Raw genomic sequence first — 25,717 nt, 5'->3', positions numbered from 1 at the left:
GGAAATCTCGAGATCTGCCTGAGCTCAAACTCCCCTCTCGCTTTGCAAATGGGAGTTAGCCCCGGGCTCAAGGATCTTATGAGCTCAGGGCTCTCTCCTGGGACATAATCAGTCATCAGCTATGTGTAAACTCTTGAAAGACATGAATATGTAGTATTAATGATGAAATGACCACGCTTTTAGAGGTTAATGTGAAAACACAAGTATTTGCTGTTTACCGAGTTTGCCAGGACATTCTTGCTCACAAAAAAATGTGAAACAAGTAAACATTTGCCTACACACAATCTTTTTTATCTACATTTTAGCATGTTTGCCATTTCTGCCATATGATATGTTGGCATGCAAAGCTTTGGCAGGATAATCTATACAAAACCTTGTCTTGTAACAGTCTGCATCTCTCTCTTTCCATGTTCTTCTGGATCAAAACCAGAGTGTGCCGTTGCCCAGTGCACTCTAATAACGTCTGGTGAAGCGTTTGAGAGTGTGGGGTCTGGTTTAGTTCTTAGTTTCTGAAAGACAGGCCTAGGCATTTCCTGATTTCAGCTGCTGAATTGTTTGGTACCCCCAGCTGCTTCAGTCTGACAGAATCTTACGGGAATGCGATCAATAAGTATAATTTCTTTACCAATTAAGTGTTTTAAAAGCAAGACAAATAAAGGCACATCCACTGGCACTGATTCTTACAAGCATATGGAAGTAATGTTCCGTGTCCTGTTATGTGACAAGCAAAAGAAACATCTGTGTATTTAATGTTTATGGTGTGACACATTTATTACTGAAGGAAAGAGACACTTCGACATCTCAATTTAATAATAAATACACATGTACAAACAACTTATGTAGTGTACTTACAAAAAATTTCTTTGTGTGTTAATGACAACAGGCTAATATTCAAAGTAAGTAAACATTTATTAACAAAAGTGGAGTTATAATTTATTATTTTTTTGGGTATGAAACATGGTAGAACACATAATAGTAGATTCAATAACACTTTTAAACAAGGTTGTTTATCCTGTGTAAACAATACCTGACAGCTATCAGGGATTGTACTGTTGAGAAAATGCCACAAGAAATCTGCCACAGCTGTCTGCTCAACAGTGCTCCCTGATACCATAGTCTCTCTTGGTAAGCAGTGTCTTTGCCCGGCTGTTGATCGGATGCCCCAAGAAACTTGATCTTTTTTAACAACCCATGATCCAGTATGGGCCTATTTTATGTGGCTGGTGTTGGTAAACAATAAACATGGTGATTGTTATGAGTGCGTACATGGAGCTAAAGTTCCAAATGCAGATTTGTTACGCAAAGGGATGGTCAGACATGCAGGGTCAACAGACACAAACAGTAATATGAGGGTGCGAAATCCAGAAAGACCGGAAAGTGCTAGGTAATGCATACTAACAGTAATACAAAACTGAGCAAACATGTGTTCAACCTAGGCTCATTCTGAAAACGTACCACTATATACATTTCTAGAGAGCACCAAATACGTCCCAGGAGCTATGTTTTTTTGCAGTTTTTGTCTTCGAAATTCCACCAGATGCCACTGTGTATGCTTATTAAGATCTTAAATTTATTTCGCAAGTGCCATTCGTGACTGCTCTTCTGCCATAAATCCACCAGAGGCCGCAGTAGATTGACTGACTGACTAATCGACTGACCCACTCTGCTCTTCCCCTAAACCCAACCAATAGTGTTTTCAAAAGCACACACTTCTCGAAACCCAACCGACAGTTTTAAAAAGCAATAAAAAAAAAAAAGAAAAGCTGATTTTCACCACATTTTCACTTTTTGGAACCGTTCTTTGCCGGACCTAAATCCCATTGTCATGGTTAATTCCTTTCTGCTGGACAACTGAACAAACTGGTAACAGCAGCGGGAAAGCCGTCCATACGTAGGTTATCTGTCAGCTGTTAAGTGAGAAAAGGGACCTTTGCCATCAGTGAGCTATAGATATACACAGCTCAATGATCGTTTGTCATATGGCCATCTGTGCACCCCTTTTGAAAAATATTGTCTCGAGCGGCATTTTAATAAACCACAGTGGGTACTATTTTTGAGCTAAAAGTTAGAGGTAGCTAGCAAATATAATTTCTCCTTCATCAAACTATAATAATTACATGTAAAGAATTGCTTATTTACAAAAGTGCATAAGTGAGACATCAACAAAAACTCAATTGTATTTTCTTTAAATTATATTTGCTTTTTATGCAATAAAGGTGTCCAAATAGATTATATTCAGACTGTATTTTTTCTGTGCCATTTGTTACATGTACTTATTATAATAATAAGTGTAAATGATGCATAATTACATCAAATAACCCAAATAATCCAAACTTAAGCCGATAGTAATGTTGGTAATTATTATTTGATACTTAAATGTATAATTACTCTGTAATAAGGACACCTTAAACTAAAACACATTCCATTATGTAATCTTTTAATTACCTTAGAGTTACATGCAATCTACACTACCTGACAAAAGTCTCGTCATCGATCCCTGTTGGATAAGCAACAAATAATAACTTGACTTTTAGTTTATTGTTTGGAAAAGTGGCAGAAGGTCGATATTTCTATGAATCATTTGTTGGACTTTATCACAAATACTGCAGAAGTCCTATAGGAACCCACATGGACCCAGGATTCTCAGAGAAATCAGTCAAGTTTGGTGAAAGAAAAATTATTGTTTGGGGTTACATTCAGTATGGGGGCGTGGAGAGATCTGCAGAGTAGATGGCAACATCAACAGCCTGAGGTATCAAGACATTTGTGCTGCCCATTACATTACAAACCACACGAGAGGGCAAATTCTTCAGCAGCGCTCCTTCTCATACTTCAGCCTCCACATCAAAGTTCCTGAAAGTAAAGAAGGTCAAGGTGCTCCAGGATTGGCCAGCACAGTCACCAGGCATGAACATTATTGAGCATGTCTGTGGTAAAATGAAGGAGGAGGCATTGAAGATGAATCCAAAGAATCTTGATGAACTCTGGGAGTCCTACAAGAACTCTTTCTTTGTCATTCCAGATGACTTTATTAATAAGTTATCCAAGTCATTGCAGAGATGTATGGATGCAGTCCTTCAAGCTCATGGGAGTCATACACAATATTAATTATTTTTCCACTGCAGCATGACTTTATATTCTAAACTGTATAATATTTCTGTTAAGTGACAAGACTTTTGTCTAAGCAAAGTCAGACCTTACTGTCCTAATTAAATAATGAAAAATCAAGGCATGATCATATTATTTTTTGGTAAAATAAGCGTAATCTAGAGGCCTTTGCCTGTCATATAAGCCACTTCTGATATCAAATGATCAACTAGAAGTCAAGTTATTGTGTGTTTTTCCTAAAACTCGGATAGGTGACAAGACTTCTGTCAGGTAGTGTATAAAAGTACCAAACTCTTAAAACCTGATACTGATAATTATGGTACCACTACTGTACTGTAGTCCTGTAACAAACCTAAAAACTTCTCACTCAGAAATAAACATACCTGGCAGATATGTGCCTGAGAGAGCATCTTTATTTGTATGTAGGGAAATCACTGATGAAAACGTTTTGATATAGTTCTCCTGTGTGTGTGTTGTGATGCTGCCAAAGGAGAACCTTGTGATCTGTATAACACTGTGGCCATGTGCAAATGCAATCTGTTTCGCTTGGAACTCTTCATTTAATCCTTAGCTGGTGTATCCAAGAAGTGAAACATAAAACAAGAGCGCAGTCAGAGCATGTCGTTGTTTTTGTATTTTTTTCTGGATACACACAATTTGGGCCACATGAAATAGTTGGACAGGCTACACCTGTGTGCCCTCCGAGACCTGCGACCGGAATGAGATCAACAGAGCAGCAGAAAGGTTACGGATGGTGAAACCACTTGTGCAAACATCTGTGAATGAAATCTTTGGAAAAACAAGGCAGCTTGCATGTAGCTGAAAACTTCAAATACACAATTGGAAAGCTTTTAATTTGGTTTGGCGTTTGTTAGCGCAGCAGTTCTGTAACTGCTGGATGGCTGTCCTTGAATCATTTTTGGGAGTAACGATTGTGTCAAACATCAGTGTCAATCACTGCAGTGCAGATAAAATGTCAAAACAATAAAAAAAGAAGAAGAAGTGCATGTTAAAATGCTTATTTGAACAATATATGGAAATTAGGAAACTGAATCCACCCAGAAGCGTTGTTGCTTTGCCAAAACTTGTCATCACTTGTTTATTCTTAGCATTGACTCTAATTACCCGGCATTAGCGCATAGTGCTATCTTCCATGGTCTCAGGTCTAATCAATGGCACATTGAACAAATTCTTGCACTGTGGTAAATCCCAATAGTAACAATTTAATCTGAATTTAACACTAAACTTCATTTCAATCAGAATATCCCATACAGTTTAAATGATTATTTATCAAATTTATGAAAACGTCTGTAATTTATGCACCAAATGACAATGCAAACTAAATTAACAAAAAATAACTATTGTTTTCGAACATGTTTCTCACTCTCCTGGCACCTATTTCTTGATTGAATACTGTTAGCTCCCGCGCAATTCATCATATGGTACACAAGTCATATTTCAGTGTGTCTCAAACAAACTGAACAGTGAGGCCAAACTAGAGGTCTGCATTCCCGCGGCCAACGCCGCAGGACCCGACCAGATTTCTGCGGCGCGGGAATAAATTTCCAAATAAATCGCGGGAGCGGTCGGTAACGGGTTTAATTTGGGACAGGAGCGGGCTGTCTAGCAATATCGCGGATATTGCTATGCGAATGAGAGAGAGAGAGAGAGAGAGCGAGCTTTGCTTGTGTGTGTGCTTTGTGCTTGTGTGTGTGTATGTTAGTGCGCGCGCGCGCGAATGAGAGAGAGAGAGCTTTCCCAGATAGCAAAATACACTCGGGCCAGTTCCGGCTAGATTCTTCCTACTCATTCTGGTTCCGGCTGCCGGACTCCGGATGCTTGTGGACTCACTGCCCGATTCCGGCCCGAATCAATCGGGCCAGATGCGGCGGCCGTAAGCGAGCCGACGCTGCCGCATCCGCGCCGGAATCGGCCCGAGAGTAATGTGCGCTGCGGCCCGGAGCTGGCGCGACTCAGTATTTATATAATACTTTATATAAAACCTTTTGGTATTACATAAAGATACATGGTATTACAAGTCTTTGAGTTGATATAACAGCAAACGCCTGTGTGTCTGCTTGGTGCTTGTGTGTGTGTTAGTGCGCGCGCGCGTATGAGAGAGAGAGAGATATTTGTCTGTGTGTGTGTGCTTGGTGCTGTGTGTGTGTGTGTGTGTGTGTGTGTGTTTATACAGACAGCTTGGCTGTCTGGACTGTATGGCTGGGGGATTTTCGGTTTATTTCTCCCCCGCTCTTTAGCGGGATCGGGCGCGGCGGGCAGAAAACGGGGCGGGTCGGGCAGCGGGACAATAAATTCTTAATATAAGCGGGAGTGGTCGGGTTTTCATTAACAGTATTAGTGTTTCTGTACTTGGATTTTTAACTTGTTTAAAATGTTTTCTTTTATTGATGTGTTCTTTTACCTGATTTCTTGTTTTCTCTTATTGTAAAGCACTTTGTGACTTAATGTCTGTGAAAGGTGCTTTATAACAAACCTTTTACTTACTTTACTGTACAGTTCTAGTTGTTTTTGGATATTTTTTGGGGATGTTTTCATCTTACAAATTGTGTCTTTAAAACAATGTTTTTTATATACACGTTGAACGATAGTTTCCAGTGACGCCTAGTCGTCTATTGTAAATTAATAAAAATCAGCCATAATGTTTCTGGAGTTACTTGAGATGTCAAAATCTGATGTGACAGTTTGAGGTATATTTTTTTCTTCTTCTTTTGAGTGATGGCCGTTTGCTTGTTTTGCAGGGGCCCAATGCTTCTCCTCATTCTAAGATGAAGTTATGGAAGTTTGCTGCCATCGGCCTGTTTCTCTGTGGTGCTGCACTCCTCCTGCTCGTCCTTAAAGCCACGCCCTCTTCCAGAGCCCCGCCTCTTCCTTCATCCTCATCAACTTCTCTTACAGTCAGTAATTCATCCTCTTCCATTGAGTTTGGTGGGCGACAACGGAGAACCAGATCAGCAGACGGAGAAAACTCTCTTGTCTCAGAATGTAAGACCTTGACGGGCCTAGCGATAGCACTTCTTTGTAGCGTAGCATATATGTTTATGCCAAGATTGCCTATTGCATGTAGACCTCCCAGAAACTTAAGTCCAACTGTAGGTGGTAAAATAATCCCAACGATCAGAATTTCATGTGAATTTATGTTCATGTGCAATCTGATAATCAGATTATTCCCTCAAAATCGCTGTAGTCATCAAACTGAACTGAAAGTAGATTGAAGTTTAAAAATTGTCAACATGATTTCATGAGTATTTTATGTCAAATGTTGATCTATCAAAAACTCATAGATTGGGGGAAAATTATCCAGTTCACTTTAAGTAAATAAATTCTGTGTTTTAAAAGGGTGGTCCAGAGTGTATTTTTAAGGCTTAGTTGTGTTTATAAGATGCAAAGCAATGTGTGCTCATGCTTCATTAGTAGAAAATCACGTTATTTTTTCATGTATTTTACTTTGATCATATACAGCTACTTTGCTAACATCAAAACGACTGTCATATTTTCTAATTCCTCTGAAAGCTTGCCCTTAAGAGGCTCTGATTTGTCAGCTACCACATTGTGCTGTCAATTGCAGATCGGCTCCACGTCACCAGAAAAAGCGTCACACTTTTACAAGCATGCACTTTTGCGCTGTGTAAACAGACAGTCAGAGTAGCTGTTAGCCTTATCAGTTTGTGCCTGAATCAGATATAAACTAACACATAGGACACAGCTGAACCTTGTGTGTGCTCTTTAAAATAAAGTTTGCCAAGTATCTTTCACATACATTCGGGTTATAAGCATGTGTAAGCAATATGAAACGTTCACATATCTTTTGCGAGTTTGTTATTTAAGATGTAGAAGAGACACTGCAGCGCTGCTTAAGATTGTGGGTGTTTACTGTACATCGTTTTGATGAATAAATATGAATTTGTATCTAAATTGTTAGCCGTGCCAAACAGCCTTTCCTGTTGTCATCCTTGTTTACTTCCTTGCTACAACATACCGTTAACGCTAAAAACAGGGCACGCGATAGATCAATTTCAACAAATAAAAATACTGACAGGTTGTGGCTCACAATCCACAGCTTCATCTATTATGGTTGATGATTATGCTCCTTCTTTGAGTTTTTAGCCGAATCCAGCACTGAACTGGGAGAGATTCTGGAAGCTGTCCTTTGTCAAATGCTAGCTGTATCTTTTTTATAATACTCTGGAACACAATTAAAATTGAACTGTAAGCACTTCTCTCTTTGCATCGTGTCCTTTGGAAGCCAAAATACAGAAACAGAAGAAGCTCTGTGGAAATAGCAGCATTTGGACGGTATTTTAGCTTTCTCTGCTACATTACAGCACTACAGCGCCTCTGGCCATGCCCCTTCACTATGCGGTGAAACGTTTGTTATTTTAATAGCCCGGTTGTATGTTTTGTAGTCCCCAAACTTCGTTTGCTGTAGGCTTTGCTAAGCTAACTCTAAAAGCTAATGTCTCTCTTTGAATTGAACTTTGAGCGTATTACATTCAGAGATGTTGTTTATGTTCACACAGCTACATTACACATCAACTAAAGTTTAAAATATGTTGTTATTGTCGACCACCCCTTTAACAGTTATGTATTTTATTCTAAAAACAGATTATACTTTGTGAATTTATATGTTTTTTTTATCCATGTTTGTACCAAACAAATATGCAAAAGCCTCTAAATGATTTAATATTAACCACAGACACAGGGACACTGGAGTGTTTTAAAGTCGTGATTCAGCAGCAGATCGCTCTTACAGTTGATGTTAGAATTATTAGCCCCCCTGTTTATTTTTTCCCCATTTCTGTTTAACAGAGAAGATTTCTTCAACATATTTCTAAACATAATAGTTTTAATAACTCATCTCTGATAACTGATTTATTTTATCTTTGCCATGATTACAGTAAATAATAATTGACTAGATATTTTCCAAGACACTTCTATACAGCTTAAAGTGGCATTTAAAGGCTTAACTAGGTTAATTAGGTTAACTGGGCAGGTTAGGATAATTAGGCAAGTTTTTGTATAATGATGGTCTGTTCTGTAGACTATTGAAAATAATAGCCTAAAGGGGCTAATAATTTTGTCCTTAAAATGGTGTTTAAAAAATTAAAAACTGCTTTCATTCTAGTTGAAATAAAACAAATAAGACTTTCTCCACAAGAAAAAAAATATTATCAGACATACTGTGAAAATTTCCTTGCTCTGTTAAAAATAATTTGGGAAATATTAGAAACAGAAGAAGAAAAAAAATTCAAAGGGGGGGCTAATAATACTGACTTCAACTGTATGTCAGCTTAAAGAACAGACCAGCTGATCAACGTGCCTTTGAAATGCTCCATTGTCCCTGCATCTGTGGTTACACTCAGTAAACAGCGATGAGTTTGGTAAACTGATGACCTTTATGGCCAATTAGTCGTTTCTGTTGAGCATGTAAAGACTATGGCAAATTCAGCGCTCTTTAAAAATGTACTCAACAGCACTCTATGGTTAGTGGGAAATGGACGGTTTCAAAATTTCTGTACCGATTGGTACCAAATTCTAGTATCGTAACAACCCTCCTAATGCTGTGTTCACACCAGACGCGGAATGCGCGGATAAATCGCGATATTTGCGCTTAAATTGCCGCATGAACATTTGAGGTTACTCGTTTCATTCGCGCATCAAATCCGCTTCATTCGCGTGTCAAATTAACTTCAAAACAGACGCGGATTCGTGTGATGGGCAGGGCTTCTGTCTGCCCGGTGACTGTAGCTTCGTTGCTAAATGGCTAACATGGATTCTATGAAGAAAATAACAGTGTTTATGTGCTTTATGAAGGCTGAAAAACAGCTTCGATATGTTTAGGACCGTGTCTGATTCCACTACATGCTTTCAGAGGTGCATCCAGCTCTGTGAGCTCATAAACTCCTACAGAAACTGAAACTGGATCACGGAGGCTTTCAATGGTGCTTCTGATTGAGCCAAGCCCAGTTTGATGACTTGTTGTCGGTGTCGCCTGGAGGATTTCCCCTGTGACACCATCAACAGGTTCTACTTCACAATCACGCCCCCACAAGAGCAAGCTTCTGATTGATTAACGCGGCGCAAATGTCCGCTGAAGTTCAGATTTTCGAACTCGAGAGATTCGCACGAAACGCTCATTAAGCGCGTCAAACGCGCAAAACGCTCAATTCGACTCATGCATATTGCGTCATTCGCTCCGCGCCATTCGCGCATATCGCGCCGCAGGATGTCTATTCCCGCATTTGCATTGACTTAACATGTAAATCACTCGCGCTTGACGCGCTTGACGTGCTTTCCGCATCTGGTGTGAACGCAGCATAACATTACAAAAAGTGCGTTTGATGTGATCAGGTCCTTAGGCCAGCCCTGACTACAGTTCCATGTAGTAAATGCTGCTCCATCTGAACACACATTGCTGGAGGTTTACTAGAACCAGCTTTACTGACAAGATGCACATGAAAATCACCTTCGATTAATCACCCAACCCAAACAATGTTAACGTTTTGCCACATTACATGCTAAGTATAGTGTCTCTCTTTTTCTCAGTCATGGAGATGTTCCAAAGCTTCACAGAGGGTGAGCTGAAGCAAGTCATCGGGACGCTGGTGGAAAGGAAAGCCCACAGAGATGCCCAGCTGAGCAAAAGGACTAAACGTGCAAAAAAGGGATCCAAACCCTGCTCGCTGCGGAAGCTGGTGGTGACAGTCAGCCAGCTTGGGATTGCCTTTGTCAGCGATGAGACCATAGCCTTCCATTACTGCAGTGGCGAATGCGACGCTAGCCGTAAAAACTATGACTTTGTCTTGGAAGCCATGAAGAAGAAGGGGCTGCTCCGAAAGAACAAGGCTCGCCACAGACCCTGCTGTCGGCCTACAGCGTATGAGGAGGACTTTCTTTTCCTTGATAACTCCTTTCAGTACAAGACCATCCACGAGTTCTCAGCTAAAGCGTGTGGATGTATCTGACATTGAGGATCTGAATACTAAGATGTTTTAAGACAAATGAAGAATATAGACCCTTGTTTCTGGGAAGGCTAAACATATGTCTTGCATTGCCTTCATTTATAAGACTTGGCTGACAAATTCTCCTCAGCTTCTGCCAGTCTTGATGAAGAGAAATGTATCAAGAAAATAGTAATTGTTCCCATGTCTTGTTGTTGATAATGAGATGCTGCTGTATATCTTGATTATAATTGCCTTCGTGGGTCTATTTTAAATAGTTTGAAACGTTGGATGAACGCTGAGCGCAGAGTTTAAAAGTAGGAAACCTCTAGAAGATTCAATCTGGGCTTAAGCAAACAAAAGCAAAGGCACAGCAAATGAACAAAACTCTGTGTAAATAATCCCAGCATTACCGCAAAGTTTCAGCTCTGAGCAGTTGACTTCAAAGTTAAACAATCCCACAAATTAAGTTCAAAATACCTTTTTTTTTTTTTTTACTGACATCTACCTCAGCTTTGATAAACTCGGCATGGCTTTGTAAAAGAAAACCCAATATTATAGCAAGTATTAAAAAGTATTAAATATTCTAAATAAACAATGCTTATAAAGGAATCAGCAAGAATCCTAATGATCTGCTAAAGGCTGGAATACACACCACTTGTAAAATCTCAACACAATTTACGTTAGGTTAAAACACACACAGAACACTTATGTGAAAACTTATAATATTCCCTACACACAGGGCCGGAGCAAGCTGAACTGCCTCTCTAGGCAAAGGATGGTCACGCCGCCCTCAAACCTAAAGTGAAAACGGGGGGGTTCTCTATTCTGACGCACTAGACGTGGATATAACTGAAGGCGCGGGTGGTGAGGGTAGTGTTGCGGACGCCGCTCTCTCTATTATGTTGCCCCAGACGCGGATATAACTGAGGGCACGGGTGGTGAGGGTAGTTTCAGGGACGCCTCCCTCTCTATTCTGCCGCCCTAGACACGGATATAACTGTGGGCACGGGTGGCGAGGGTAGTTTCGGGGACGCCGCTCTCTCTATTCTGCCGCCCTAGACGCGGATATAACTGTGGGCGCGGATGGCGAGGGTAGTTTCGGGGACGCCAATCTCTCTATTCTGCCACCCTAGACGCGGATGAGGGCGCGGGTGGCGAGGGTAGTTTCGGGGACGCCGTCCTCTCTATTTTGTCGCCCTAGGCGGCCGCCTAGGTCGCCTCTATGGACGCGCCGGCCCTGCCTACACACAAACTACACGTCATAATTATTTGTGCACATTTTCCACTATGCAAAATCTTCACTCAAAAGTGTACATCAATGCCACATAACAGCCATAAAGGGGAACATTTGCAAGCACCCTTCTGAAACCTAAAATGGGACCCCTTACAGCAAGAGTGTTTTTTTATCCAGGTCTTTGAGTTGAACTAAAGTCTTGCTGAGTTCAGCTCAAACCATACCTGCCAACTGTCCCTGGGTGTCTCCCATATTTCAGACCTATCTCCCGTATTGTCATTTCTCCTGGAAAACTTTTGGAATTTCACCCCCTCCCCCCGGTCCTCAGGTGTTTAGTACAATCTATAACACCTCCGGATCGCCTACTATTCCAATGTCAGCCGGTTCCCGGTGCATACGACAGACCAGGCACCCCGGTTTCTTTTTTTCCAGCCTCTGTAAAGAACTGGATACAGACACATCCTCGAACAATGTTTTATCCCCTTCACTTTTACTATCAGTGAAGTTTTTTTCCCTCTCCGCTGTCGCCTCTGGCTTGCATGGTTCAGGATCGGTAGAGCTACGCATCTATGAATTTGCTCTTCAGTGTTTGGACTCTCAGTAATAACTTTAAACCACACTGAACTGAGCTAAACTGAACTGAACTTAAACACTAAAAACTGAACTACCCTGATCCAGTTACTATGACCATTTCTGTGAAGCTGCTTTGACACAATCTACATTGTAAAAGCGCTATACAAATAAAGCTGAATTGAATTGAAAAAAATTGAACTTACTAACTTCCCTCCATCTCCAAAATTCAGATGTACGTCATTGATTACGTTACACAAGTAATGCAACTACACAATGTAGTTGGTGCAACTACGTTACACCAACTACACAATGGTGTAGTGTCCAATCTCTATGTCAAAATTCAGGGATCGAGGGTATGTCTTTTGTTCACTTGATTAAGTGGAATGAACTTTAAAATGGTAGCAGGGATTACCCTGAGGGAACAAGTGAAGGAAATTTCATGAGTGTGTGTTCTCCAAAGCTTGTAAAACATATATTAAATCAAACTCGGTCCTGGACGGCCGGTGTCCTGCACAGTTTAGCTCCAACTCTAATCACTCACAGCTGCTTATAGATTTCTAGTGATCTTGAAGACACTGATTAGCATGTTCAGGTGTGTTTGATTAGTGTTGCAGCTAAACTATGCAGGACACCGGCCCTCCAGGAGCGAGTTTGTCCACCCCATGTTTAGGGCGTTCCATTTAAAGTCATTCAGATGTTTCACCATTAGTGGACACTTGTGTAACGTAATCAATGACGTGCATCTGAATAAAAGAGATGGAGGGAAGTTAGTAAGTGAAGGGCATAAAAAAAAATTGGACTGGAACGCAGCTTAGGTCTACTTGAAACTTCCAGGAAGGTGTGTTGAGGCAAGTGGGAGGTAAATTCTGCAGGGACACCGGCCCTTCAGGATCGAGATTGGTGACCCTTGGTATATTGTGACCACAACAGAAACTTAATGCAGTGATTTCTGCATTGTGGAGGGAGTTTTCTGGACATTGAGATTCCACTGTCCCACCCTAATCAAACACAATTGATCCAGTTAAGTGATGTCTTTGTAGACTTCTACAGTATGTGTACGCAACAGTAACAAAAATGGGCTTGATTGGATGACATTAATGGACAAACCTGGACCGAATACATCGTACAACATCTGAACTGTTTTGATCATTCTAAAATGCCTCAGCCAAAGTCCATCATCACTGTCGATCAGTATTATTACCTCCAGAACTGTCCTAAGCAGCTGCGCTCCTAAAGAATATCTCACATCTCCAGAACCGCTGTATGTTCTTTGCATTTTCTGAGGTACAAATTGTTTATTATATAAGAACAAAGGCCCACAGTGGCTTCTCCTGCTGAAATTTTTCTTTTCTTTTTGGTAGTTGGTGGCAGTTTTTCTGGAAGTGATGTTTTTGCTCTATTTAACTCGTTATATTGAAACGCTGCTTCATTCACAGATCTTTTATCCAATATTCCAGAATAATCTTTAGATGGAAACATAGCTATTGTAAGTCCACAAGACCATAAGAACATACCAATAGTATAATTTGGGACAAGACATTCTCGCTCCCATCAAGAATCCCTCTAAAAGCGATTGCAGCCGATTTAAGGTTCCAAGACTTAGCATTCCTTCAGATTTTTGAAAGTGTATCAAAACTGAAGGTAACCTCTCAGCGGCAGTCCGTGTATTCTCAGAACAGTGTCAGGAAATCCGTGCCTAAGTTCTTCCCTTAGTTAACCTGACAAAATCCACTTCAATTGTGTAAATCCTATAACAGATGAGTCTAATCCACTTAGCTCCTGTCAAACCTTGGACAAAAATACAGAGAACTAAAGTGGCAAGAACAATAACCCTACCCTCAAAAATGGGGAAAGGGTTTTGAACTAAAACTAAGCAGTGATTTACACTCTAAACTCCACTCAAAATTTGAATATTCTATTAAAACGCACATGTACTAGTTGAATTAACTTCTCGATTCATTGACTTTCTGTAATCAATCATGTTTGCATTGACATAAATATTAAACCACGTTATAATGGTATGTAATGCGATACATAGTGGAAATTTTGTATGGTGGGAATAATTTGGTGTGTAAATGACTCTGGGATGAATCTAAATAAGAGCTGAAGTGGTTGTTTGTGCTTGGGAAACAGATGAGTGACCTTTTAAGCCCCATGTAAGTCTGATTAGAGCACAGTTCATTAGAGCACTGATGTAATTACAGGACAGGAGTTAAGCCCTAACAAGCACCCGGCCTTAAATCTCTACAAACCATGTGCTTGCAAAGGTGTACAGACTTTGTGCTACTGGAACATTATTTTGAATTCATTTCATTTGTACAAATGAGCAAAACTGTATTTAAAACAACATCAACGATTTATGCAATACACATATGTAGTAATGTGCATGTATATGGTTATATGAATTTTTAGCATGCCGAATTAATGTTATGCAACAATCTGATTTCACCTTAGAAAGCATCTGATCTTGTATCTACCTTCATATTCTAATACTTGATGCATTCGTAAACGCTCTAAGCTATAATTCATTTGGGTCTCAAAATTGTTTATCATACAAGCAGGAGTGCTATATTAAATATGATCAAAATTTCTAGCATGATATTGCTTTTACACAATATTTGGAACAGTTAACCCACAAATGCAACTGCTGAAATTATTCTGATTACGCATCAATAGATACATTTCTGGAGAGCACCAAATACGTCCCAGGAGCTATGTTTTTTCTTGCAGTTTTTGTTTTCGCGAATCCACCAGAGGCCGATGTGTACGCTATTTCAGATCTCAAATTTTTCTTGCGAATGTCATTCACCCCTGCTATTCTCGCATAAATCCACCAGAGGCCACTGTCGACTCACTGTGCCCCCCCTTCCCTAAACCCAACCGATAGTGTTTTAAAAAGCACAGATTGAGCAGTGCCCCCCCCCCCCCCCCTCCCTAAACCCAATCGATAGTGTTTTAAAAAGCACCGATTGACCATTGCCCTCCCCATTCCCTAAACCCATCCGATAGTGTTTTAAAAAGCACAGATTGACCAGTGGTCCCCCCCCCTCCCTAAACCCAATCGATAGTGTTTTAAAAAGCACCGATTGACCAGTGCCCCTCCTTCCCTAAACCCAACCAATAGTGTTTTAAAAAGTACCGATTGACCATTGCCCTCCCCATTCCCTAAACCCAACCGATAGTGTTTTCAAAAGCAATCCAGAAAAAGAAAAGCCCTTGCGGCAGCCTGATTTTTACCGCGTTTTCAAATTCTTCCACATTCTCATCCTGTTATTTACATTTTTGTTTTATTTATTTGGCTTTTGTTTTTGTCTTACCTGCTTTCTGAAAACTTGACTTGAACCCTAGTCAACTCCGCTTTGTGTCTCAAATTCTCTGACGTATGCGACAAGCCACTGGCTAAACTGCTAACAGCGAGAAAGCTGACCACAAGTAGCTAAGCGGTCAGCTGATAGGTGTGACAAGGAATGGCCTGACACCGCCACATATCGTTCATTTTAAAGACGAAATGTACGTTCCTCTGGCTACATAATTCGCACTCTCCAGAAATGTATGTAGGGCTACGGTTTCAGAATGAGCCTATGTTGCACAAATGTGTCATTGTTTCAAACGTGTAGTATTTGTGAAACACAAAATATCATTCGAAAAATGTTGGTAATCATTGAGTTCCATTGTACAAATAAAAAGTACTACTAATAAATAATAAATAAAATAAATAAATATTAATTATGACAGAATATTTAAGTAAACAATCCCTTTAACATTGTTTTGGATAAATTGTTGGCAGATATTTTTTACACTGCTAAAAAATACACTTAAATAGTAATGAAGACATTTAAATAGCAATAATTTATTTTTTTAATGTAAAAAATGCACTACATTGTTACACCCCCCCCCCTATATATATATATATATATATATATATATATATATATATATATATATATATATATATATATATATATATATATATATATATATATATATTTATATATATATACATTTGAAGTCAGAAATATTAGCCCCCCTTTGATTTATTTATTTATTTATTTTTATTTTTATTTTTTAAAAATATTTCCCAAAACATATTTCCCCCAAAAAATTATTTTGGCTAGAATAAAAGTAGTTTTTAATTTTTTAAAAAACATTTTAGGGATACAATTATTAGCCCCTTTAAGCAAATTTTTTTCCGATAGTCTACAGAACAAGCCATTGATATACAATAACTTGCCTAAATAATTACCCTAACCTGCCTAGTTAACCTACTTAACCTAGTTAAGCCTTTAAATGTCACTTCAAGCTTTATAGAAGTGTCTTGATTATTTACTGTTATCATGGCAGAGATAAAGCAGTTATTAGAGATGAGTTATAAAAACTATTATGTTTAAAAAATGTTTTGAAAATAATCTGCTCTCCATTAAACAGAAATCAGGGGGAAAAAATTAAACATGGGGGCAAATAATTCAGGGGGGCTAATAATTCTGACTTCAACTATATATATATATATATATATATATATATATATTGTGAACAAAACCATGTCACAAAATGATGTCAAAGCAGAACAATTTGAAGAATTATCAGCACTTTGAACCACAAAATAGTATTGTATTGCAATGACATTCAAATCTCTCATTATTTATTGAATTTATTTGTCCATATGGTTTCAGTCTCCACCTGCTGCATTGGGATGTCCCAGTGCTCTCTCTCATCTCTCTCTCACCCTCCCTCACTCACACACAAGCACACACACACACAGCCTTTCAGTTCAAGCATTGTTGGATCCTGTTGACCAACTGCATTAAACCTTGATGCAATGCATCTACATAACAAAGTATGCATATTTATTAAAGAGTAAGTTATGGTTTATTTATTTAGATGTAGAATCACTGACTTAACAAGAACATATTATTTATTACATTTTTGTGCCAAAAAAGGTCTCGTATGTATTATATTCGATATATAACATGTTTAATAAACTGTATCAACTTTAAAACCAACACTCCTTCCCTGCTTACTTAGTTGTACTTCTTGAGTTACGCAAGATCAAACTGAATTGAGATTGGGTTTTTGCTTAAATACACAAGTACTGTGTTCCAATATTTTTTACTATGCAATAGTGAGGTAATTACAATGTTACTACGTAGTAAATATAATGTATTGATGTATTAATTGCATTTTTAACATTGTAATTACTATGTCAATACATTATAAGTACAATGCTAGAACATAGTATTTACAATGTTTAAGCAATGTAAGTATAATGTTAGAAGAGTAAGTATAAACATCACATTATAATGACTACGTAGTAACATTATATTTAATATGTTATAACAATGAAATTACAATGTTATTAAAATTGTAAATACACTGTCGTTACAATATATTTACTATGTAATAAGAGTGTATTTACATTGTTATATTATTGTATTTACTGTCATTACAATATAATTGCTTGGTAGTAATATTTTAGTACACCGTTATGGCATTATAACTACTGTCATTACTTTATTTACATTGTTATTACAGAACATTTACAATGTTATGACAATGTATAAACAATGCCATTGCGTAGTAATTATAATGTAATGAGATTGTAATTACATTGTAGTTACATCCAATATAATATTTATAAGTGTAAATGTATCTTTTTTACAGTATTTAGTTATTTATAGTTGAATATGTAAATATACATAATACACATGTAATAATAAACTTTGTTACTGTCAATACATTGCAATTACATAGCTTTTGCATTATAAAGACATCCAAGATACAATTTGTTATAATTACAACAATGTGTTACATGTGTTACTACAATGTATTTATAATGTTACAACCATGTAAATACAATGTTTTTACACAATTAGTGTTATAACAATTAGAACGTTTAATAACGTATTTACAATGTTACTATATAGTAAATATAATGTATTGACATGGTAATTGCATTGTTATAACATTGTACCTACATTGTTGTAACGTTGTATTAACCTTGTTATAACATTATAATTACTATGTCAATACATTAGAAGTGCAATGCTATTACATAGTATTTACATTGCTTTAGTAATGTAATTACAATGCTACAACAATGTAATTACACTGTCATTACAATACAATTACCGTGTATTAAGAGTGTAACTGCACTGTTTTAACAATGTATTTACAGCAATTACAATGCTATAACAAGGTAATCATAATGTTAATACAAAGTATTTATAAAGTATGTATTTACATTGTTACATTATTATTACTATGTAACAACATTGTAACTACATTAATATAACATTGTAGCTACATTGTTTATACTATGTCATTACATTATAATTACTGTTAAAACAATGTAATTAAAATGTTAAAACAATGTAAATCCAATGTTATAACATAGTATTTACAACGTTATAATAATATAATTGCATCATTATAACAATGCAATTACAATGTTACTACATAGTAACTATATGTATTGACAGTACTTACATTGTTAAATATTTTAATTACTTTGTCAATACATTATAATAACAATGCTATTACAAAGTATTTACAATGTTAAAATAATTTAATTACAATGTTATAACATTGTAATTATGTTACTACATGGTAATCATAATGTAAGGATATAGTAATCACATTGTTTTAACATTGTATTTACGCTGTCATAATACTGTAATTACTGTCACTACATTATAACAACAATGTTATTATATGATATTTACAATGTTATAACAATGTAACTACAATACATCTAAATGTAGTTACAGTGTTATAACAATATAATTACAAAGATTTAACAATGTATTTACAATGTTATTGCATAGTAATTCTAATGTAGTGACATTGTAAATACATTGTAGTTACATCCAAGTTAATATTTATAAATGTAAATGTTTTTTTCATACAGTATTTAGTTATTTATTGTTGAATACGTAAATATACATAGTACACATGTAATAACAAACTTTGTTACAGTCATTACATTGCAATTACATAGCTTTTGCATTATAAATACATCCAAGATAAAATTTATAAACTTAAAGGTTTCTTTGTATATTTTATGTGCATTATTTGTTTATTTATAATATAGGCAGTACATGTGTGGGTCACAAACATTTATTTTGGATGTGATTACTACGTCTTTACATTATAATTACTGTGTCATAAAAATGTAATAACAATGTTTTAACAATGTAGTTACAATGTTATTATATAGTACATATTACGTCATTACATAGTAGTTACAAGGTTATAACAATATAATTACAAAGTTTTAACAATGTAAATACAATGTTATTGCATAGTTATAATTACAATTTAATGACATTGTAATTACATTGCAAGTTCAGTCCATCAGCCGCCATCAGCCTATCTGAGCAGAGCAAAGAAAATGATGGTTGACGTTCCACCACAAGATGGCAACAGTTAACAGACTCACGTTCTTGTGAAAACCGGTCTCGCCAAGTTACCTCGGAAGAACAAAATTGTGAAACTGCGAGAACAGAGAACGTGACTTGCGAGGAATGAGATGCTGTGTTCTTCCTGATAGTCACGTGACCTTCACTCATTTTCATCTGAAAATTATTCAAACATTACAGCGTTCATAAAACAATTGATTCATTTACCTCTTTTCACAATATTAATGTCTAAAGACATTATGAATATACATGTCACAATACAAATAAAACTAATTTTAATATGAATTTCAGCAAATTAATGCGTTTATGCCTCTATTAAGATTTTCATTCCATTCTTGGAATGATGATGTTACATGAGGACGCTGAAGAACGCATATTTAGAAACAGCCTCAGTGTTTTTTCAATGTACTGTAAGTTTCAATCTACAGCTGAACAAATCCTTATAAATCAGGTAAGTGACATTCTAAGCAGTGACGTAGTGCAAAATGCGGAGGCCCCCCTGCAGGGATCACTGACGGGGCCCCCTGATGATGATGGGGGGTGGGGGTGGGGGCAAAGCGGGGAGGCGATCACAAATTAAGGAGCGGGGAAGGGAGGCGGGTGGAGCAACAACGCAGGGAAGCCTTCACAAACTGAGGAGCGAAAGCGGCGAGAGCGTCAAAGTAGCCAGAAGTCATTCATTTTCCATAATAACCGGCGGCAAGAAACAGCGTCTTCTCCGGTGTAAGCGTCAAGGACAGATCAAATCAAGTCAACTTTGAGCTATGATTTGACGCGGTTCGGCGGCAAGCAATCAGAATGAAGTAGTCCACCGATTGAGAGGAGTTCAGAGAACACAGACCTGTGAACTTTGGTTCCGACCACAGTTGTTCCCAAGAGTTTGATTATTGCGGTTGCTGGATTTTCAATGATTGAAAATCGTGACGACGCGAGGGCCCCCTAATCACGCGGGGCCCCCACGCGGTTCGTGCCCTGCAGGCCCGTTCGCTACACCACTGATTCTAAGTCGATATAACGCAAGTAGAATAACGCAATTCAAAAGCATAAATAAACGGGAAAAATAGAAACACAAAATACAGAAAAATGCTAATTAACGGATATCATTTGACAGTGTAGTTAATTTCAGTTAGAGTATTTAGTAACATGAACTCAGAATGAAATGCATTTATTAATCGTAAACAAATCACCGGCTCAAAAAATATTTACATCCCATATTATAACCAAATTTTAAACAGCCTGTAATTGTTTCTGTATTTGATCTCATCTTTGTGGCGAAGCAGTGGCGCAGTATGTAGAACTGTCGCTTCACTGCAAGAAGGTCGCTGGTTCGAGCCTTGGCTGGGTCAGTTGGCGTTTCTTTCTGGAGTTCGCATGTTCTCCCTGCGTTTGCGTGGGTTTCCTCCGGGTGCTTCGGTTTCCCCCACAGTCCAAAGACATGCGGTACAGGTGAATTGGGTAAGCTAAATTGTCCATAGTGTGTGTGTGTGTGTGTGTGTATGTGTGTGTGTGTGTGGATGTTTCCCAGAGATGAGTTGCGGCTGGAAGGGCATCTGCCAAGTATGGATAAGTTGGCGGTTCGTTCTGCTGTGGCGACCCCAGACTGATAAAGGGACTAAGGTGAAAAGAAAATGAATGAATCTCGTCTTTATCCATCTATTTCTGCACACCCCACAGTCCTCCGTGATGTTGTACTGCTAGAAAAAAAAACATTGAAAATAATATTAAGTTTAGATTCAATATTTGATAATGTTTTTTTTTTTGTGTGAAAATGTAAGCAAATACCTTAAAATAATGGTCCATTAGTTTCAGTATTTAATAATATAAACAAACTATTAATACGTTTATTACGGTATTTATAACTCACAGTTGACCAATGTTAACAAGAACAACTTTGTATTTTAATAATGCATTAGCAAATGTCGAACCATCATTAATAAATGCTTTACAAAATTGCATACTTCGCTAATGTTAGTAAATACATGAACTAATGGACCATTATTCTATACCAAATAAATAATATATGAGGTTTTACTATGTTGACAGCTCTGATACTTTGGAATATATGATTTATTGGCTATTGATAAACTTTTTTTTCCCCCCAAAATGTTCCGACACAAACGGTCCTATTTTGATAGAAATGCTTAAACAGGCAGAGACAGTCATGATTTAGCTTTAAAGCCTTTCAAGACTCATTAATGACTTTTCTATTTATATATCGCTTATCTAACCGTAAGATTAGATTTCTTCCTTCCCTTATGCGGCTCTTGCTAAAAGAGTCTGGTGCTGTGTAGCCTGTAATATATAATATGAATTAAACAATCCAGGCTTATTTCTAAACACTTCAAACACAAGGTGGTACGGCTTCCATAGTGTTGTGCTGAGCGCCCTCTGCTGTCCGCATACAGGGAAAGCTCTAATAGTATTATTCATTCATCATTTTCTTTTAGGCTTAGTCCCTTTATTAATCTGGGGTCGCCACAGCGGAATGAACCACTAACTTATCTAGCATATTTTCTACGCAGCGGATGCATCAGCTGCAACCCATCACTGTCTGGGAAACACCCTTACACACTCATTTATAAACATACACAATGGACAATGTAGCTCACACAATGCACCTATAGCACATGTCTTTGGACTTGTGGGGGAAAGCGGAGCACCCACGCAAACACAGAGAGAACATGCAAACTGCACACAGAAACACCAACTGACCCAGCCGAGGCTCGAACCAGCGACATGAAAAAATATAAAGTAGACTTACTAAGTAACATCAACATCACAAGGAACAACAAACAAATAAATATACAGAGGATAATTGTAATATTCAAATAAGAAAAGGAATTGTATACATCTTTATTCTTAATCGGTTGGGGTTTCAGTGTAATGCTTAACATCAGTTTTTTTTTGTTTGTGTATATACACCATTTCCCATGCATAGTTATTACATTTGTAATCAGGTTAGCGTTCAAAGTCTTAAGTATATCTTTAAAATATGATTGATTCAAAGATTTTTAAAATAATTATCATTTGTAACTTATTTGTGAATTATTAATTTGTATGTTTAAATATTATTCAATATCAAGCCAAAACATCAGCATATATAGTACATGCATTAAATAATTATATATATATATATATATATATATATATATATATATATATATATATATATATATATATATATATATATATATACAGTTAAAGTGAGAATTATTAAGCCCTATTTGAATTATTTTATTTCTCTTTTAAATATTTCCCAAATGATGTTTAACAGAGTGAGGAAATTTTTACAGTATGTCTGATAATATTTTTTCTTGTTTGTTTAATTTCGGCTAGAATAAAAGCAGTTTTTAATTTTTTTAAAAATTAAAAAAATTTTTTTTTTTTAATTATTAGCCCCTTTAAGCAATATTTTTTTGATAGTCTACAGAACAAACCATCATTATACAATAACTTGCTTAATTCCCCTAACCTGCCTAGTAAACCTAATTAACCTAGTTAAGCCTTTAAATGTCACTTTAAGCTGTATAGAAGTGTCTTGAAAAATATCTAGTCAAATATTATTTACTGTCATCATGACAAAGAGAAAATAATTGTTATTAGAAATTAGTTATTAAACTATTATGATTAGAAATGTGTTGAAAAAAATCTGCTCCGTTAAACAGAAATTGGGGAAAAAATTGGGGACTTCAACTCTGGAGACTTATGTGACTTATCTTGCTTTTATCTGAAATCTTTTTTTTTTCTGTAATCTTTTTGTCTCTTCTTTCTCTTTCTAGACCCTCACGCTTAGTTTATGTTAGCATTGTAAGATAGCACAGCATTATCCCTGGGTGTATCACCCATTATTGTTATTTATTTATTATTTGTTTGTTTGTTTGTTTGTTTTTAATATTTTTTTTATTATTTCATGTATTTAGTTTTCTTACTTTTATTTAATAAAAAAAATGCAGTTTGTTTTTCTATTATTAATATTATTATTATCATTATTATTGTTATTATTTATTTTACTATATTTAGGCAGTGTATTTAGGGTTTGTTGAAGTGGGTTTATAAAAGAAAGTATCTCTGTATAAACAATGACCTTTGTACTGGGCATAAAACTATGTATATACATAAATTATTTTCTTCAAAGCATTTTTGACTATTTTAGAAAATATATTTCAAAACACACACACAAGCATGCATGCACGCACACTAACACACACTTTTAATAACTCATTTTTTATATTTTTCAAGACACTTCTATACAGCTTAAAGTGACATTTAAATGCGTAACTAGGTTAATTAGGTTAACTAGGCAGGTTAGAGTAATTAGGCAAGTTATTGTATACCGATGGTTTGTTCTGTAGACTATCGAAAAAATATATCGCTTAAAGGGGCTACTAATTTAGATCTTAAAATGTTTTTTAAAAGATTAAAAACTGCTTTTATTCTAGCCGAAATAAAACAAATAACACTTTCTCCAGAAAAAAAAAATATTATCAAACATACTGTGAAAATTTCCTTGCTCTGTTAAACATCATTTGGGAAATATTTAAAAAAAAGGAAAAAAAATTCAGTGAGGGGCTAATAATTCTGACTTCAACTGTATATAGTTTGTATCCAACAGTTTGTTGATGATACATACGATACATTATTGGTGTTATTATTGTTATTATTAAAGTAAAGTCATTGTAAATAATGGATAATTTGATCGCCTTACACATTCTACTGTAAATAAAAAGGTATTTTCTAAGAAATTATTATTATTATTATTATCAAGAAATATATTTCTGCTGAAATTATATATAATTTCAATTTTAAAAATAAACTATTGTTCATTGTGATAATTGTATAAAAATAATATATAATGAACAAGAATTAAATAAACAACATTGATACAAAATATATATTTAAAAATATTAATTTAAACTATATGTGACCATACGGTATGGTGATCGAAGATCAAAAAGCGCCCTGATTACTACGAGGAATCGATCAATGTAATTGGGATGTAACTACTTTGAGCAGCGAGCGAGTGTTACGTGTGTATCTCCTCAACACAAACATCATCTATCACTGCCAGGCTCTTTCTGTTGGCCTGGACTCGATTCTGTCATTATACGGTGTCTGAATCTCGCAGGCCATCTGAATGGGTCACTCGGGTGAAGCCAGACAGACTAAACATGTCGTGAGTCATAATTCCCAGGGACAGAACAGAACTGCTCTTCATTACCTGAAATCAAGGCCTGCTGCTCAGATTCCCTCTCATGTTAAAGTGACCGCTGATTTGGTCTTTTGACTTAGCTGCGCATGAGAATGTTTTCAAGCAGAACGCTGTAAGCATGAGCTCAGATTGTCTGATTCTGTTTTTGTTCTGATGCTGGTGGGCTTAAGCGAGTTATGTAACACTACTCTGAAAACGATTGTTAATGTGTTGTTATTGAGCTCAGTTTTTTTGCCTATATGAAGCCTACAGTACACATTCCGGATCATTTTATTATGTTAATCACAGGGATTGGATAATGAAACTGATGCGCTTGGTTTTAGACTGCAATAATTAATTAGCATGGTGTAGCTGGCTTTTGTGGCCAATACAGGATCAATCCCAGCTAGCAAAATTCATGTGGCTCAAATCTGGCCCACATCAGACACTTACATCCAGCCCACATACCGCATGGAATGATGGCACTTTGACGCTCCGCTCCTGTTTGCCAGATCTGGGCCACAATTAAGCCATAGCAATGTCACATATCAGCCAGAATTCAACCAAATGAACCAGAACTGACCCGGTGTGGTATAGTCACGTCACTTCCGGTGTGTGGTACATGCCCTTTCCATAGGGAATCTGTAATTGTAAATTTGTTTCCGGATTTGTAACAGTGTTTTGCGTCTTGTTAATTTTTTTTCTAAAATGTAAATTTGTTTTGTCCTTGGTAAAATAGTTTTTCCTATGTAATCATGTCTGATGATAAGTAAAAATGTTTTTCAAAATGTAAATTTGTCTCTAGCTTTGTAAAAGTGTTTCACACTTTGTAATGTTGTTTTGCACTTCCAGGCCACCATAGATATCAATGGCTACAACAGTTTAAAAACCACTTGAGGGTGAATAAACGCTGAGTACATTTCCATTTTTATGTGAAGTGTTGCTTTAAGACGTTTTATGTTTATGCTGAAGTTAATGTCTTCTCATATGAATCCAAAATAAATTGATGTGAAAATTGAAGCGATTCCACCAGTCCCACCGCGAGCATGCTAATGGAGAGGGTAATTATCATCATCACTGGCGGTGATTCACCCGGGGAACATTTTCTGTGGTTGACCGCATTTGTTTTGAAAGGGAACGACGAGGAAAGCCACAATCAGTGCTGAGAGACGCTGCACACGTACTCATTCCACTCAAGTGTGATTATGTCTGTGTACACAAACGTGCCTTTTAATGA

The 25,717-nt window shown here is 36.8% G+C and overlaps 2 protein-coding genes across 4 annotated transcripts in view; one reads left to right on the top strand and one right to left on the bottom strand.

Annotated features, from left to right (window-relative positions):
* nrtn (neurturin) overlaps positions 1 to 15,076 on the top strand; it is a 56,844-nt gene extending 41,768 nt beyond the window's left edge. The window contains exons 2-4 of one of the 2 annotated variants that reach the window (XR_015502291.1): positions 5,868 to 6,111; positions 9,673 to 14,733; positions 14,782 to 15,076. Coding sequence is in view for 1 of the 2 variants with exons in the window: in XM_087273176.1 (XP_087129302.1) it covers positions 5,895 to 6,111; positions 9,673 to 10,091 (636 nt within the window). In the remaining variant the exon portion in view is untranslated. Of the gene's footprint in view, positions 1 to 5,867; positions 6,112 to 9,672; positions 14,734 to 14,781 lie in introns of those variants that run through there. The other variant, XM_087273176.1, reaches the window with a different exon arrangement.
* The window catches only part of ranbp3a (RAN binding protein 3a), a 1,280,039-nt gene that overhangs the window by 831,472 nt on the left and 422,850 nt on the right, over positions 1 to 25,717 (bottom strand). The window lies entirely within an intron of this gene.

The sequence above is a fragment of the Danio rerio genome, chromosome 11 (genome assembly GCF_052040795.2).
Source record: "Danio rerio strain M-AB ecotype USA chromosome 11, GRCz13ab, whole genome shotgun sequence".
In the NCBI taxonomy this organism is placed as follows: domain Eukaryota; kingdom Metazoa; phylum Chordata; class Actinopteri; order Cypriniformes; family Danionidae; genus Danio; species Danio rerio.
The sequence above is the reverse complement of the archived record's forward strand: the minus strand, read 5'-3'. Positions and strand labels throughout refer to the sequence as shown.